At 39.4% G+C, this 18,358-nt stretch overlaps 1 protein-coding gene across 1 annotated transcript in view; it reads right to left on the reverse strand.

Annotated features, from left to right (window-relative positions):
- The window catches only part of ADARB1 (adenosine deaminase, RNA-specific, B1), a 50,573-nt gene that overhangs the window by 22,340 nt on the left and 9,875 nt on the right, over positions 1-18,358 (reverse strand). Inside the window, exons 4-7 of the mRNA XM_006898394.1 lie at positions 17,648-17,816; positions 14,114-14,262; positions 13,363-13,531; positions 8,693-8,874 (exon numbers count right to left, since the gene is read on the reverse strand). Coding sequence (XP_006898456.1) covers positions 8,693-8,874; positions 13,363-13,531; positions 14,114-14,262; positions 17,648-17,816 — 669 coding nt within the window. The remainder of the gene's footprint in view (positions 1-8,692; positions 8,875-13,362; positions 13,532-14,113; positions 14,263-17,647; positions 17,817-18,358) is intronic.

An 18,358-nucleotide genomic window follows, 5' to 3' on the forward strand; every position in this document is an offset into this window, starting at 1 on the left:
GAAGAAATAAAAAAAGATCAAAATAAAAGGAAACAAAAGGAAAATACAGTAAGAAAGACTAATAGAAAAGAAGACACATGATACAGAAGGAGGAAGACAGGAAGAAGAATGATGTTGCATCTTGTAACAAAATCTCATTCCCCTTCCTAGTCTCTACTGATGAACGGTGGACAGGGTCTTGCCTCCTACAGACACTGGGGAGAGACCAGAAGGATTTCACTCCACTCCTTTTCTCCCCACTCTCTGAAGCTTATTCTTAGCCACAACATACACATTCTCAGTTCCTCTAAAAAAATTTTTTTTTAAATCTGTATGTCTTTCTTTGGGAAGTTAGGTATACTTTTAAAAAAATTATTTTATACCGGTTTCCTTACAAAGTTCATATACATCGTTTTTCACATCAGATCTTTCTCCTTTCCTTTACCCACCCCTCCCTCCACCCATCAAATTGTGCGACTCTGTAAGTATTTGCTATATACTTGACCCAAGTGCTCAAAAAGAAAATAATCCCTAAAAAATCAAAAGCCAAGCATTTCTTTATAGTTAGAGGAGCATTAACGTTAGCATGCCAGCTGCTAACAAAAAGGCTGGAGGTTCGAGAGGGGCCAGCAGTGCCTGAGAAGAAAGCGCTGCTGACCTGCTTGCAGACGCTGCACAGCCTGTGGGGCACAGTTGTGCTCTGACCTACAAGGACCATCATGAGATGGAGCTGACGACAGAAAGCGGTCACTGCTACGTTGTGGTGAGTGCTGTCAAGCTATCTCTGACTCAGTGACCTCGAGGCCCTGCGTGATCCTGCGTCATCCTTACTATCTCTGCAGCGCATAAGCCCAGTGTTGCAGTCACAGAACAAATGCATCTTGTCAAAGGTCTTCCTTTCTTTTGCTAACCCTCTGCTTTTCCAAGTATAATTATACTGCTTTTTTACCAGCAAGGTGGTAATAGTCTTTATTTTGGCATAGCAGTAAAGACACAGGAAAATTTCTCCCGTTTGCTCTTCACATCCGGTCTCCTATCATCTTTCACATGATTTCCCAGTGATTGTTCCCCAAACGCACATTGAACTCATTAGTACTATTCCCTCAGTGCTGCTGGTTTGCTAATGTTTAGTATTGTTTGCCAGTAAAACCTGCACTATGAGGACTTTCACCAAGTGACCCCAGAGCAAGATATCTTTGTCATCCAGACCATGGGAGCCATCACACTTGGACGGTCAAGCACCATTGGTCTTTCTTCTGAAGCTTTCCCCATGAGCCTTGGCAAACTGGGACAGCCCAGTCACAGAGACTCAGGAGATCAATGGGTGTAAATTAGAAGCTGAAATTGTTTCTGAGTTGTACAAGTGCCAGTGTGAAACTAATTTGAAAATAGAATTTGAGGGAGCTCAATGCTTCCATTGCCAAAGTGAAGGCAAGGTCATGTTGACACCAGAAAGGACAGCGCTGAATGCTCACAGCAGCGGCCCATATGCCTCACAGCCCACCATGAACAAGTTCTGACAAGGAAAATGCATGTTGTGTGCTGAGATAAAAAGTGAAATCTTAACGGTGTTTACAAAGACTTAGTGAGAGACTGTCATTAAAGCATCAAATTTCACTTTTGATTTGTTTCACTATTTAAGCAATCTTGTTTAAATCAGGTGATTGAGTCAATCTTGGCCGTTTTTATCTTATAAACAGTTGCGTCAAGTTTTGCTCCTCCTGAAGGGCACTGTAATTCCTTTGTTTTCATTACACTTCACTTTCTTTTCACATGTGAATGATTTTTATGTTAAAACATTAAGTGATAAATGATATGAATGGGAATATACACACACACACACACACCCTCCGTGCCCTGTACACACAACACAGAAACACCACAAAAAACCCGGGGAGAAAATGACACAAAAGGTTTTGGTTATTCTATTACCAGGTAATAGAATTTATTTATTGTCAAATAAAGACATCAGTATTTTGAGTGGTCTAAAGTTGTCTTTGAGACACTGTGTTGCTGCTTTTGTATTCTTTTGTTTCCCTTCCTGTTTTCTGGTGGGTATAACAGAGATGGAGGTGTATGTATAGTTCTCTGCCACTTATGCAGAAAAGTTGAGGGGAGAAAATGATATTATGATAAGATCACTATTCTAAAAAGCTAAGGAAAGGCTTACACACAGAATAATTCTTAGAGAGTTAATAAGGATGGGTATGAACTAATGAAATTGCATTTATAAGTAAAAATATGCATGAATGATTAAATGATACTGTAATTACACTTGCAGAACAAAATGTATATGAATGAAAAACTCCTGTGATTAGTAAACTCTCCCTCAAATAAATAAAGGGGAAAAAACCCAGGAATAAGAGGCAGGAAAGAAGAAGCATAAATAGCTAAGTTAGGTAGTTGTTAAGTGCTGTTGAGTCATAGACGGCTCATATTGACCCTATGAATGAAAGACCTGAACACGTGTATAACTTTCATCGTTTCTCTGAGTTCATAGAGTTTTCGGAGGCAAGCTATTTTGGAAGTGGATGCCACTCCTGCTTCCAAGCCTGCTTTAATCTGGGAGCTCCACCAAACACTGCCCACCATGGGCAACATTTATGGCATTTGACACAGAGGGAAAGGCAATATACAAAAAGGTTCAGATATTGTAATGAATTAGAGACATCAACAAATTATCATTAACATATACAACAAACAAAAAGTCTTCCATTTTAAGAAAGTTTTACTTTAGACTATCAATAATCTCCTCTACAGTACTTTCTCATAAATGTCTTTTTTTAATAATACTCACAATATTCTTTGCCATAGATTTTAATTCTCCAGGTAGCCTGGTGGAAGCATAAACACTCACCCTCACCTCCTAGTTTGTGATTTGGAGTCTAATTTTCTGCTAGTGTTTTCTCTTCTGAGCTCACAGGAGATCCTAGGCTAACAAGATCTTTTCTAAAGCTACTTACTTTGGAGATCTAAATTCTTTTAGAGAAAAAAGGAAAATCCCAACGAAACAAAAACCTGCACTGTTTAAAATGTCTCCAAAATGAAGCATTGATGAACAATATTTCAGATAGTTTCCATCTCAGAATATACTCTGTGCCAACCAAATGATGTTGTCCACTGAATTAGTAGTCAAATAACATTCTGTTTACCTAATCCCTAGCAGCGTAATTTCATTTTCACAGGTTTATAATACACTCCTGCCAGAGATGTCATATGGTGTCTGACCCATTCTCACCAATGGGAAGATGGAGAAACTGAGGCAAGGAAGCAACCACAGCACCAGTAATGAGGCAGAGCAATGACACAGGATCCAACCTCTCTCCCCCACCCACTGGTGGCAGCTGGGACAGTCACCACACACACAGTGGGTATAGTAGTGGAGGGTAGTCGGCTTATTTTATGGAGATACTTCCCAAAAAATAGATTTGCTTTTAGACTGTGGGATTACAGGTGAAAGTGGAGAGGGAAAGTGAAAGCAAGCTCCTCTCTCTCTTTAAAAAGTCACTATCTTGTTCACAATTGGGTGTGAGCTGTTGGATTTGCTGGAATTCGCTAACAATAAGCTGTGGGCTAGAAGCCTCTTGGTTTAGAGTCAACTAGGACTTGGTTGACCAGGCCCTTGCACTGGTGTTAATTGTGTTTGGGATGAACATTCTTCTAAGTGGTATAGCACTGGTCTATCAATTCTCTTAAGTAAGTTGAGGTTGCTGTGGTGTTGAATGCTGTGCCACTGGCGTGTCAAATGCCATAATGGTTACCCATCGCGGACAGTGGTGCAGCTCCCAGATTGACTCAGGTTTGGAAGCAGGAGTGGCACCCGCTTCGTAAACCACATGCCTCTTGAAACTCTATGAACATAGAGAAATGACGATAGTTATAGTAAAGGGTTTAGACCTTTTGTTCATAGGGTCAGTATGAGTTGTGCTCCACTCGACAGAATTTAACAACAACTTGTAAAAAGTCTATCTTGTCGTATATTTTTCTCATCATACGTGCACTTCACCTACAGGTCATACAACAGAGAAAGATCTGACAATTACAAATGAGCTCTACTTTCAGTATTATTCCTTTAGCTTGAAACTCAATTGTATTTCAATAACTAATTGACAATGAACCATTTCAGGAAGTAGAATATGACCAATAACCAATGGTAATTAAGGAAGTTCATTGACATTTATTGAAGATCAATAGGTTCAGGCTGTACTGAAGGTACTGGCAAAAATACCCAGGAAATAACGGAACATCAGTTGACATTTTTCAACAACAGATGTAACCCTGGGTGTGCTCACTAGTCTATGCCAAGAACTTTGTTCACAGAAACAAAAAAGGTGGTCCAGAATGTGGACGTTATCAAACAACATCATTATTATCAGGAGCTCTGGTATGCTTAGCAATAAGGAGTTATGCTACCAACACAAAGGCAAATGGTTTGAATCCACCAGTTGCTCCAAGGAAGATGGGCAATTTCCTCCTGTGTGATTTACAGCCTCTAAAAACTGCCGGAAGGTCGGTTGTGACAAGATGGCATATAACTACATATATATAAAATTATACTACATATATAATTACAACAACATTACTATCACATGCAAGTAATATTGTAATATCTTGTTAAAGATTATTAAAAATGGCTGGAACAGCAGATTTATAGGGAACTTTCAGAAATTCAAGCTGGATTCAGAAGAGGCAGTGGCACAAGGGATCACTGTTGGTATCAGATGGATCTTGGCTGAAAGCAGAGAATATTAAAAAATGCTTACTTGTGTTTTATTGACTATGCAAAGACATCTGACTGCGTAAATCACAACAGCTTATGGCTAACATCGAGAAGAATGAAAATCCCAGAACAGTTAATTGTGCTCATATGAGACCTATACATAGACCAAGGAGTCACTGTCCAAACAGAGCAAGGGAACACTGCATAGTTTAAAGTCAGAAATGGTATGTGTCAGGGTGTATCCTTTCTCCATATCTATTCAACCTGTACGGGTTTTTAATTTTTGTTGTTGTTGTTATGTCAAGTCATCTGCGACTCATAGTGACCCTATGTACAACAGCCCTAAACCCTGCTCTACCCTGTGCCAATCTCACTGTCTCCAACACTTTATCTCCATTACCCCAGTCACTGAATCAATTCATCTCATCAAGGGTCTTCCTCTCCTGCACTGTCCCTCCACCCTCCCAAGCATGACGTCCCTCTCCAAGGACTGGTCCCTCCTTGCATCATGTCCAAAGTATGTCAAATGAAGTTTCATAATCCTTGCTTCCAAGGAGCAGCCTGGTTTCACCCTCTCCAGTATGAACCTATTTGTTCACTTAGCAGTCTATGATATATACGCAATACTCTTCTCCAACACCACAGCTCAAAGGCATCAATTCTCCATCATCCCTAATCACTGTTCAGCTCTCTGATGCAGAGCAAATGATTGCAAAGACCATGGCCTGTATCAGGCACACCTCAGTTTCCAAACTGATATCACTACTCTTCAATACTTTAAAAGAGGTCTCTGATAGCAGACTTTCTGAATGCAATATGTCTTTTAATTTCTTGGATGCTGGTGTGAGAATCTGGACTTTATGAGGAGAAATGTGGCATCAGGATTGAAAGAAGACTCATCAATAACCTGCATTATTCAGATGACACAACTTTGCAAAATGTGAAGAGTACTTTAAGCGCTTACTGCACATGATCAAAGACTACAGCTCATAGAGATTATATCTCAATATGAAGAAAACAAAAGTCCTTGCCATAGAACAATAGGCAATATCATGACAGATACAGAAAATAATGAAGTTGTCAACAATTTCTGTTTAATGGGATCCATAATCAACACTTATGGTAGTTAACAGTCAAGAAATAAAAAAAAGATGCTGCACTGGGAAAATGTTAAGAACTTCTCCAAAATGTTAAAAGCAATGAAGTCTGTTTGAACTGAGCTGTTTAAAAATATTGTTTTAGCAAAATGATTTTATCTTTTTCAGATTCCATTAAACAAAGTCCTATCTATTATTTTTTTAGCATCTCCTAAAGTCATAGTAATACTGGGAATTAAGGAAAGGCATTGCACTGGGAAAATCTGCGGTTAGGGACCTTTCCAAATTATTGAGGAGTAATGATGTCAGTTTGAGGTCTAAGATGCATCTGATTCAGGCCATGGTATTTCTGATTAGTTGCTATGCATCTGAGAGCTAGACAATGAATCAGGATGACAGAAAAAGAATTGATGCCTTGGATCTGTGGTGTTGGAGAAGAGCACTGAATGGCCAAGAGAATGAACAGATATATCTTGGAGAGGGAACAGTGAGAGTGCTCTTTGGAGGCAAGAATTATGAGGCTTCACCTCACATACTTTGGGCATGTTGCTAGGAGGGATTATTCCTTGGAGAAGATCATGATCCTGGGAAGGGGGGTGGGTTGGCAAAAGAGATGAAGACCCTTCACTAGCGGGATAGACACAGTGATTGCTGCAATAGGCTCTTGTGTGTCAGGAAGTGTGAGAATGGTGCAGGATAGAACAGGGTTTAAATCTTTTGTTCATAGTCTCTACAAGTCATACTTGACCCGATGGCACCTAACAACAACAACAACAACACACAGCCATAATAGAGATAATGAAGGAAAGAAAGATCCTCAACCAGGTAAATTGATACAACGACTGCAGCAATGAGCTGGAGGGTGTCAGAGACAGTAAGGATGGCATAGGATAGGACAAGGTTCAGAATTATTGCTTATAGGGTTGCTATGAGTCATACTCAACTCGACGGCACCTAACAACAACACTGCTATGCATGCTGGAGAAGCGGCAGCCAGAGTGCTCCCTGGAGGCAAGGATGGTGAAGCTTTGTCTCACATACTTTGGTTATGTTGCTAAGGGAGGCTATTCCTTGGAGGACATGCTTGAAAGGTGGAGGGATGGATGGCAAAGAAGAGGAAGACTTTCAACCTGGTAGACTGACACAGTGACTTCAGTAATGGGTCTGAGTGTGTCAGAGATTGTGAGGATGGCACAGGATAGGACAGGGTTCAGATCTGTTGTTCATAGGGACCCTTTAGCTTATACTCGAGTTGATGGCACCTAACAACAACATTGTCATATACTTCAAATACAACATTAAGTATCTAGGGACTTTAAAGACAAATGACAGCTAAAATGGACCAGAGCATTCTTCCTTCAAATATAAAATTTAGAAAATAAATAGGAAAAATGACTTTCTAACTCATAAAAAGTCATACACAGCAATGAAAAATAAAATACTCACATTTTATCTCCTGTTCGTGGAAGTTCAATAAGCTTGCCATGTTATAGTTTCATTTGAATGACCATCAAGTATTACCAGTCTATTTTGTTTTTCTTTTTAAGTAAAATTTTTATTTTATACTGGTTTACTTACAAAGTTTGTATACTTTGTTTTAAACACTGGATCTTTTCCATTTCCTTTACTCAGCCCTCTGTCAACCCATTAAATTGTGTGACCCTGTGATTATCCTTCTACCCATCTTCACCCTTCTGCTCCAAACCTCCCCACCTTAGATCCTCATATCCGTTTTACCAGTTATCTTTCTATTTCTACAGTAACGGTCTTATATAGTATTTGTCCTTATGGGACTGAGTTAGTTCACTTAGCATAATGCGCTCCAGTCCCTCCCCAGTTAGTGATTTTAAAAATCAATGCTCCTGCATGCTGTGTAGTATTCCATCATGTGAATGTACCATAATTTCTTAAAGACAATGGTAAAGTTAGGGTACTATAGGCTTGATTTGACAGAGTTTCTCTTTTTCCACACCCACTTAACTCATGTTTTTCAGATAACATTCCACACTTTTTCCTCAAAGCAGACATGCTGCTAGTAGCCAAGCACTATCAGATAAAATGGAACACATACCCTCACAAAGCACACAAAAAGGACTGCATTTTAGTTCAGAGTTAGGATTTTAGTTAGGAGCTTCAAAAAGGTGAGTAAAAAAGTATTTTCAGAGAGAAAAAAAAATACCTTAACAGTGTCCTTTTTAATAAAAGAAAGCTTAGAAGATAGGACCCTTGAATTCAAAAGTTCTTGTTCACTTTACTGCTAGCCACTGAAATTCTAAAAAGAAAGAGTAACATAGGTCTTAAAGGTGGGAGCAAGATCCCACCAGGACAGGAGCTACACATTAAACACGACCTCCCGCAGATTTATGAAACCTGTGTCACACTCAAGGGGGCTGGGCATTGAGCTCCAGAAGTTGTGGGTATCATGATGATGGTGTCCAAAGAAGGTCACCCTGTAGTGACATCACTGACAATCACCTCAGGGGCTGAAGGAGGACCAGCACAGCTGGAAAGGCCCATTGAACGCTGGTTTGGAAGGTCAGTGCTCCTGTGATCCCTCTGAGAAGTGTTTCTGCTATTAGAGAGGTTGCTGAGAGACTCAAATCCACTGTGTGGAGTGGTGGAAAGGCATGGTGGTGCGGAGCTGAGGCTGCAATTCTGCTCACCCACAAATGACAAGGTTTCTAATCTATAGAGAACCACTTCCAGGTTTTAGGGGTAAATGGCTTAGAGGGCCAGGAAACACCACTTTTATCCCGTTAGAAAGACTTCTGTTTCTCTAACAGCCATGGAGCAATGTCTCTCTCTTTCTCTCTTTTTTTTAATTTGTAAGGACTTGCGCGCAAACACAACATAGTTATGCGAGGGAATTTGAAACAGTACATTCTAAGATACTTGCCACTCAGCAGAGGCTTGTTGAGCATGTACAGCGGGGGCAGGTCCTCTATGTTTGAGATGCGCTGGTACATGGCCCTAGAGAGGTGGTCCCCGTGGTACAGACTGCCCAAGATGATGCTTGAGAAATAAATTGGCTCCACAAAAATGCTGAGCAAGGACCCCTGGATGCCCACCACGTTCCACCTGGGGAAAAGGAAGCACATTCTTGAAAAACACGTTCCCTCAGACTTAGCAGCAGAACGTCAAACTCTTTTAATTACATAGCTGTATTGTTTATTTCCTAGAAACTTTAAGCAATTAAGAAAGAGAATCACGGAAAAGAATAAATTGACTTGGCAGTTGAAAATGGCAAGGAAAAGTGTCTACATAAATGTCTTTGTTAACTGTGGTACAGACACATCACCCTCTAGAGCAGCTCTGGACAGTCCAGGAAGCCTCCAAACCAATGTGTTCAAAGCCTTTCATTGGCTTCTTACCTAGTACTGACTAGGACGCCAGTGCCTACTCGCAATTGACTGACTTGTTAAATATACATGACTGGAAATCATATCCCCAACTTCCAGGGGTGTGGCCTCTACTCCTCTGCAGACAATCTGAAGTTTTGCCCCAGGTCCTACATAATAAAGGCATTATAGTTCCTGAGGATTTTCAAGTGCAACTTTTCAGGATATTACTATTATTATCAGCATTAATTATATCATAAAATGCCAATGAATGAACAAATTTATCTTAGAAGAACAGCCAGAATGCTTCTTAGAAACAAGGATTGTTCCATGCATTTTGGACATGTCATCAAGAGACTGGTCCCTGGAGGAGGCCATCATGCTTGGTAATGTCACCAAAAAAGAGGCAGATCCTCAGTGAGATGAGCTGGCACAGGGGCCACAATGGGCTCAAACCTGAGGACTGGGAGGGTGACACCAACCAGGCAGTGCTTTGTTTGTACACAGGATCACAAGTTGTCAGAACTGACTTGATGGCCCCTAACAGCACCTTAATGGGAGAAGGATGGGCAATCTCCTCTCATGTGATTAACTGTCTCTGAACACCCACCAGATGGTCAGCTATGGATCGGTTCTGACTCTATGGTACACACCACCACCACCACCACCACCACCACCTTATAGGATCAACAGCTCTGGTGGCACAAAAGTTGCTCTGACGCTAATAGGTGGGTCAGTTTGAAAGGTGCTCCGGTGGCATGATCTGAAGTGCTGCACCTCTAACCGCAAGGTAGAGGCTCTCTGGTGGCTCAAATTCATCATGGGCCTCACAGGAGAGAGATGCGCAGCCTACTCCTAGCAAGATTTATAGCGCTGGAAGCTAATGGAAGGTTTTCACAACTCAGGCTTGACTCCATGAGTGAGTGTACTGAGCGAGGCTCTGTGGGATGAGAGACCCAAATTTCCTCTTGTAAAAATTTCTGCCTAGAAAATCTTGTGGGGAATTTTTACTTTCAGATAGAGTTACTATGAGTTGGAATAAATTCCACAGCACACAACAACAACAAACGATTAATGAAATTTCTGGGTGGTACAAACAGCTAATGGAACTAGTAGTCAATGAAAACGCTGGCTATTTGAGTTCATTCAGATGTGCCTCTATAGAAAGGTGTAAGCTGTACTTCCAAAAACTCTGTGATGAAGGCCCTTATGGGGCACAGCTGTACCTGACATGGATGGGGTATCAAGAGTCATAATCAACTCTATGGTAAATGGTTCTGTTTAATGACCAAAGATTATGAGCATCCTTGCAGGTGTGTATTTAATATTCATATATCCTTATCTATCTATGTATCCATATATCAAGTGTCTTTTGAAATATTTTGCCCATTTTTAGGTTGATTTCCTCCCTCTATTAACTTTTCAGAGTCTACATATATTGTACTTTGGGAATGTTGCAAGGTTCTTGGAGAGGGACATCATGCTTGGGAGGGTGGAGGGACAGCTCAGGAGAGGAAGACCCGTGATGAGAAGGATCAAGTCAGTGACTGGGGTAATGGGAATAGGTGTGTCAGAGACAATAATGTTGGCAGATGAGAGAGCCAGTTTTAGGGCTGTTGTACATAGGATCACTATGTGTCACAAGCGACTCAATGGCACATTTCAACAGCAACAACATATATTGTGGATACCAGTCCTTTATTACATACATGATTAGCATATATTTTCTCTAGCTTATGACTTGTCTTCTCACTTTTAAGAGTCACTTCAAGAGAAGTTTTACTTTTTATTGATTTTTTTTCTCTTATGGACAGTGTTTTTGGTGTTCTATTAGGAAAAAAAAATCTATGAATAACTCAATGTTCCAATGATTTTTCTCTTTCTGTCTACAATTTTTATACATTTAAGCCTATGACACATTTTGAGGTGAATTTTTTTTATGGTACAAAGTATGGATTGAAAAATTGGCCTTAAACATTTGTTGAAAAGACAACTCTTGGTCTACTGAAATGCCTTTGCACCTGGGCTAAAACTCACTTATAGATACATGTGTATTTACCTGGACACTCTACTTGGCAAATTTTATTTATCTTTACTACAAAGCTACTTAATTACTACAGCTCTGTAATATTTTTAAATCAGACAGTGCTAGTCTTTCAATTCCGTTGTGTTTTTTCTTTAAATGTTGTTTTGGCTATTCTAGATATTTTTCATTTCCATATGAATTTCAGATTGGTTTATTAATTTCTCTGAGAAGTCTGCTGGTCTTCGGGACTGTACTGAAGCTATAGATCAATTTGAAGAAAAGTGGCACTGTAACAACGTTGAGTTTCCTCATGAATGAGCGTAATATATTTCTCACATAGGACTTCGTTCTCTTGGCAATATTCTGCGCCGTTTTATATATTTTGATGTCTTTATAGATTTTAGTGTAATACTTTATATACTTTAATTTTAATTGCTACAAATACATAACTATAGATAAGTTTTTTGGGGGGTTCTTTTAAAAAATTTTTATTTTATATTGATTTGCTTATAAAGTTCATATACCTTTGTTTTACACTATCCTTCATTCACATAGAGAATAATTTACATTCACTATGGTTTTTTTGTCTTGGTGTGTATTGTCTAATCAGATTTGACAGGCACAGGAGGAGATAGCCCCTCCTTCAGTGGGGCGTCTGGCGGGTTTGAACAGAGAGCCTTTGACTGTAGTTGATTTTTGTTACTGGATCACACATCCTGAAATGCTGCTAAACTCATTCATAGTTCTAATAGGTTGGTTGTACAATCCAATCGTTTTTCAGAAGCAATTTAGTCTGTAAACAAGGACAATTTCACTTTGTCTTTTCCAATCTGAATCTGAGTGCCTCTAATTTCTTTGAACCTTATTACACTTCTAGAACCTTGAACACAATGTTAAATGTAAGTGGTAGAACATTTCTGTTTTGTCCTAATCTTAATGAGGACAGTGTTCAGTCTGTCACCATGAAGCATGTGATATACTTTATTTGACTGAGACTTCCTACTATTGCTGAGGGTTTCCATTAGGAATATCATGCTTTTTGCCTAATGCTTTTCTCTTTTTTTGGTGATGAATATGAGAAACTACACTGATTGACTTGTGACTATACAACCAACCTTCTTTTCCTGTGATAATCCCTACTTGGTCATAATAGTCTTGGTTTGCTAAATTTTTGTTGGAACATTTAGATCTATATCTAAGAATATACTTGGTAGTCATAGTTTTATTCTCTTTTAATGCTTTCTTTTTAAAATTTTATTATTCTGTGTGTTTACCATAAAATCAGATCTGACTGGTACAGGAGGAGACTGTCCTTCCTACTCCAGCAGAGCATCTGGTGGATTTGAACTGCACACCTCTGGGATTGCAGTGCAGCTTCCTGCCACCAGAGCTCCCTAGTGCTTTCTAATTTTGTGATATTGGAAATGCTAGTTCATAGTATGAGATGGTAAATATATTTTCCTCTTCAAATTTCTGAAAAATTGGTATTAAATGAAGTCTTTCTTAAAATGTAGGGAAGAATCCACAAATGAAGCTATCTAAATCTGGGGGTTTTTCCCCGGGAAAGTTTTAAGTTACAAATTCAATTTCTTCAGTAAATGTACGTGCTTTTCAAGAAATGTACTGCTTTTATCACAAACTGCTTTGACTGTGACTTTCAGGAAATTTGCTTAATTTGTGTAATTTATGGCATATATACATAATTTTTTACAATATCCTTAAACTATCTTTCATATTTGTGGTGATCTCTCCTTTCTCATTTCTGACATTGGTAATTCTTCTTTTCTTTCTTCCACTTTACAGATGGGATTCCTCATGTCTGGAGCTTTCTGCTTCTCAATCCCCTTTCCTCATGGTATCTCACGCTCAAAACTTCTCAATAAGCCCCAGGCATGAAGCATGAACTGCCTGTGGGAAGGGACATGGACCTCACCTCTTGATGGAACAGTGGCAAGGAGAGAACTTATTTCAATTCTTTCCATCCCAAGCCATAATTTCAGTACAATTCCATATAAAATATCATATGATTTGACAAGCTAACTACAAAACATCTGGGGAAAAAGAAAGAGTCATGAAAAGGTAGGAAAAAACTTGAAAAGCGATGGAACTGGGTGATGACAGCTTTCTACAGACCGAGACTGGAGAACCCAGAAGCAGATCAATCTTTAAAAGAATCCACAGAGTGTCTGGTGGACAACTTACCGAGCAATCTTGTCACTGCAAGACATGGTGAGCAGTCTCTCCCCCTGCAGCACTCCATCCCACGTCTGGATGCTTGCATTCGACCGTACTGGGATTGTCCCCTCGCCAGACTCTATTTTTGTCCGTAGTTGGCCCCTTGCTTTACGATTTGGGTGTCTGTCTGCTGGTTCTATGCAACAAACAGGTTTTTAAAACATACAAAGAGTAAATCACTTCTTTATTGAACTGCATACTTGAATATACCATGATTTAAAAGTTTGCAGATATACATGAATACACTTAATACGTTGCTGTAAACTACGGTAATACATAGAAAAAAAAATGTGTTTCTAAGCACAGTCGTCAATTTAAAAGTGTGCGGCGACGTGTTAAACTAAATGCCACTGTTGCTGGCCATTAAGATGGCAATGAACCATAGTTGACCCTCTGGTGAGTTTCCAGAGGCAGGAATCACACAGGAGGAGATTGCCCATCATTTTCCTGCAGAGAAGCTGGTGGATTTGAACCATGTGCCTTTGTGATTGCTACATATATATATTTACAAGTATGACCTCTGGCGGCCTAATGGTAAGGAGCTGCATTGTCACCCCAAAGGCACACAGTTTTAATCTACCAGCTGCTCCAGGAGAGAAAGAACCATCTCCTCCTGTAGGGTTTACAGCCTCTGAAAACCCACTAGAGGGCTATGAAAGACAGTACCATGACTTTTCTTGGGAAACTGTGTCAATAGTTGAAGAACCTAGTCTCATACCTTCCAGTATTGGTTCGTGTGGTGAGAAAATTCTGGCGTCCCCACAGGGAGAGGTGCTTATATACAGATGGAACTGAACATTCTCCTTCAGCTTAAAACCTCCTCGCTCTGATTTCTGAAAAATGGATCTTTTCTGATCTTCTCTGCTACTGAAAAAAAAAGAAGTGGTGAAGATCATCTTTAAAGCTGTGTACCAACAAAATTTCGTTCCTCATTGTTTAAAATTATTTCTAAAGTTCAGAATACTCTAGGTTTTAGTAATTTCAACAAGGTTAAGGGAATTTCAACTTGAAAACTTATATTCAATAACAGACATGCCATCTAAATGCAAGCAATCTTTATTTTTCATACTTACTTATGAATTTCAAAACAGATACTTAAGAAGCAAAAAAAAAATGAGACAGATAAAAGCAATTTAGATCCAAACAAGATTTCTTATTGATATAGCATCTAAAAAGTTCTATTTATATGTATTATTATGAACAAAAGGACATGATCTTATACACAGACTTAAAATTTATGACCATGTAATCTTTTCTCTTGATATCTTCCCACAGCTCATCTGGTCTTCGCTCATTAGTGTTCAAGGCTTCAAACCTGTTCCTGAGAGGGTTTTGAAATTCAGGCAGGATAGACTAAAGGTCAAATTTTGGTTCCTGTGGATTTAATTTTTCTTAGCTTCAGCTTGAACTTGCATATGAGTAGTAGGTGGTCTGTCAGCACCTGTGCTAGTTTTCACAGCTGATGATGTTCTCCAGCAGTTCTTTCCACAGATATAATGGATCTGATTCCTATGCATACCATCAGGTGAAATATATGTGAATATCCTGTGCTTACGTTTCTTACAAAAAGTATTTGTGGCTTTGGTTTGCATCTTTCTTATTGCCAATGATTCTGAGTATTTCTTCATGAGCTACCATCTCACTCCAGTAACAGTGGCAAAATTTAACAGGGGAGCAAGCAATAACTGTTGAAGAGGATGTGGCGAGAAAGGAACCCTTATACACTGTTGGTGGGATTATACAATGGTACAACCATTCTGGAAGGCAGTTTGGTGCTTCCTCAAAAAGCTGAACATAGAAATTAAATGACCCAGCTATTCTATTACTTGGAATATAACCAGAGAAAATGAGAACTGAGGTACAAATGGAGGTTTGTACACCAGTGTTCATAGCAGCATCATTCACCATCACAAGACAATGAAAACAACCCAAATGTCCAATCACAAACAAATGGACTGAAAAGTTATGATACACCCACACAATGGAATACTATGCAGCATGCAGGAGCAATAATTTTGTAAATTATTACCTAACTTGAGAGGGACTGAAGAGCATTATCCTGAGTGAATTCAGTCTCAAAAGGACAAATATTGTATAAAACCAATACTGGAGAATGAGTATGAGGATCCAAGGGGAGTGGGAGAGGGTGGAAGCAGATGGATGAGGATGTGCAGTGGGTAGAGGGATGAATCACGGAGTTGTACAATTTGATGGGTGGTGAGGAAAATTGGAAGAATCTGTTATCAAAATCGACGTATGTGAATTTTGTAAATAAACTAGTATTTTCAAAAAGTATCTGCAACAAATAAAGCATTGATTGTACAAATTCTATCATTCTATCTCCAGCTTAATTTCTGTCACCAAGTCCATGTTTTCTTAACTACTGATCCTTCTTTTCGATTCCCAACTTTTGCATTCTAGTCATCCATTATTATTAATGCATCTTGATTGCATGTTCAATCAATCTCTGACTGCAAAAGTTTGTAGAAATCTTCTATTTCCTCCTCTTTGGCTCTATTTGTTGACGCATATATTTGAATGATAGTGGTATTCACTGGGTTCTCTTGTATGTGTATGGATATTATCCTGTCACTTACAACATTGTATTTCAAGGTGGATCTAGAAATGACTTTTTTAACTATAAAAGCAATCCTATTTTTCTCACCTTTTCATCTCCAGTATAGTAGATCATATGATCATTTGACTCAAAATGCTCCATGCCAGTCCATCTCATCTCGCCAATACCTAGTATATGACTCCAAAGTACTGAAGAGCAACGATGTTAGTCTGGAGACTAAGGTGTGCCTGATCCAGGCCATAGTCTTTGCAATCACTTGCTATGCATCAGAGAGCCGGACAATGACTAGGGATGAAAGGATGAGAATTGATGCCTTTGAGCTCTGGTGCTGGAGAAGAGTACTGAATATACCATAGACTGCTAGGAGAACAACAAGTCTGTCCTGGAGGGGGTGAAGCCAGGCTTCTCCTTGGAGGCAAGGATTCAGACGCTTCATCTGACATACTCTGGACATGTTGTAAGGTAGGACCAGTCCTTGGAGAGTGACATCATGCTTGGGAGGGTAGAGGGACAGTGTAAGAGAGGAAGATCCTTGATGATCAGTGACTGGGGAAATTGGGATGAGTGTGTCAGAGACAGGATAGAGCAGCGTAAAGGGCTGTTGTTCATAGGGTTGCTGTGAGTCACAAGTGACTCAATGGCACATAACAATACAACAACAATCTTTTTCTCAGCAACTCATGTTCTGTTTTTTGCCACTCTGTTTAGTAGCTTAGGCATTTTTAGAAACTGGAATGGTAAGCACTTCGTTACTTATAAAGTTATGATTTTTGAGAATCTTTCAGTAGTTCTAGTAATAGGGTAAGGTTTGGCAATATTTTTAATAGAATATTTTATAGAACAGTCTGCCTAGCAATAAATGCTGGAGAGAATGTGAAGAGATAGGAACTCTCATACATTGTTGGTGGGATTGTAAAATGGAATACTCTGGAAGGCAGTTTGGCATTTCTTCAAAAAGCTGAACAAAGAAATTCTACACGACCCAGCTATTCCATTGCTTGGAATAAGCCCCGAGAAAATTAGAACTGCGACACAAATGGAAACTTGTATACTAATGTTCACAGCAGTATTATTCACCATCGCAAGAACATGGAAACAGCCCAGATGTCCAACTACAACTGAATGGATTGAGAGAGTGGAACATTCACATGATTGACTATTACAAAGCACTCAAGAGCAATGATTTTGAAAAATATTCTATAACTTGGCTGGAGAGCCTTATTCTGAGTGAACTCAGTCTCATAAGGACAAACACTACACAAGACCATTATTGTAGAAATAGAAGGATAACTAGTAAAATGTGTGTGAGGATCCAAGGTGAGGGGGGCAGGAACCGAGAGGGGTGAGGATGGGTGGGGGGAAAATCATAGGGTCATAGAGTTTGGAGGCTGGAGGGAGGGGTAGTTAAAGGAAATGGGAAAAATCCGGTAGGCATCTGGAAAGACAGGGTAATGGTGGACATAGTTCAATGCTGATTAATTTTATAAAATACAATAAATGGGAATGATTGTATGAAACACAATGTGAATGAAGGACAGTGTGAAACACAGTGTATATGAACTTTGTAAGCAAAACAATATAAAAGAAAAAATTATTTATATATTTATTTTTTTTTTTTAAAAAAAAGCAAAACCAAAAAACCAGCCTGTTCCTTTACTTACTTACTCAACTTACTTTAGGTAAAGCTCAAGTTGTGTGTAGAGAAATCTCAACAAGGACCTCCGAGAGATTATTTCTGCATGACAGTCATTTAATGCAAGGCCACGGTCACTCATGTACTCGCCATTAATACACTTGGTCCCTGTAGAAACACTTATTACCCTGGCATCTTTAACATCTGTGCCTAGAAAAGAAAAGAGGAGTTACTTCCCATCCTCCACGTTAGTGCTTTCCTGTTTCTGGAGTGAGAACTGGGTCCTCAAGACCTAAGTTAGCAAGAGGAGGTCTCATCCTGAATGTTCAAGTCACCATTCACGCTGCTGCCATCTCACCTTCACACACACTCTGACCACTTCTCACCTGGCAAACTGCTGTGTGGTGAGTGAGTGACTCCCACAACTCATTCGGCAGCATTTCGGGAAGTAAACCCTCACTATTTGTGTGCTGCCTCTGCAATTATTCCCCCCAGGTATATATTCCTCAGGTATATTCCCCCAGCAAGAAATCATGTTGAACATTTACCACTAAACTAACTGGTCTGGTAATCAACCTTGAAATTAAATATCAAAGCATCACAGAAATTCAGGGTGAGTGGCTAAAACTCACCCAAATTGGCAAGGAGCACAATGCAATTCAGAACATTTTGATTAGCAATATTTGTTACCATTTAATTGTACAGAACAATTGCATGTGAAATCATAAGCACTGGTGAGTTTCTAGAGCAAT

The sequence above is a fragment of the Elephantulus edwardii genome, unplaced genomic scaffold (genome assembly GCF_000299155.1).
Source record: "Elephantulus edwardii isolate Elephantulus edwardi_28Jun2011 unplaced genomic scaffold, EleEdw1.0 scaffold00228, whole genome shotgun sequence".
NCBI lineage: Eukaryota > Metazoa > Chordata > Mammalia > Macroscelidea > Macroscelididae > Elephantulus > Elephantulus edwardii.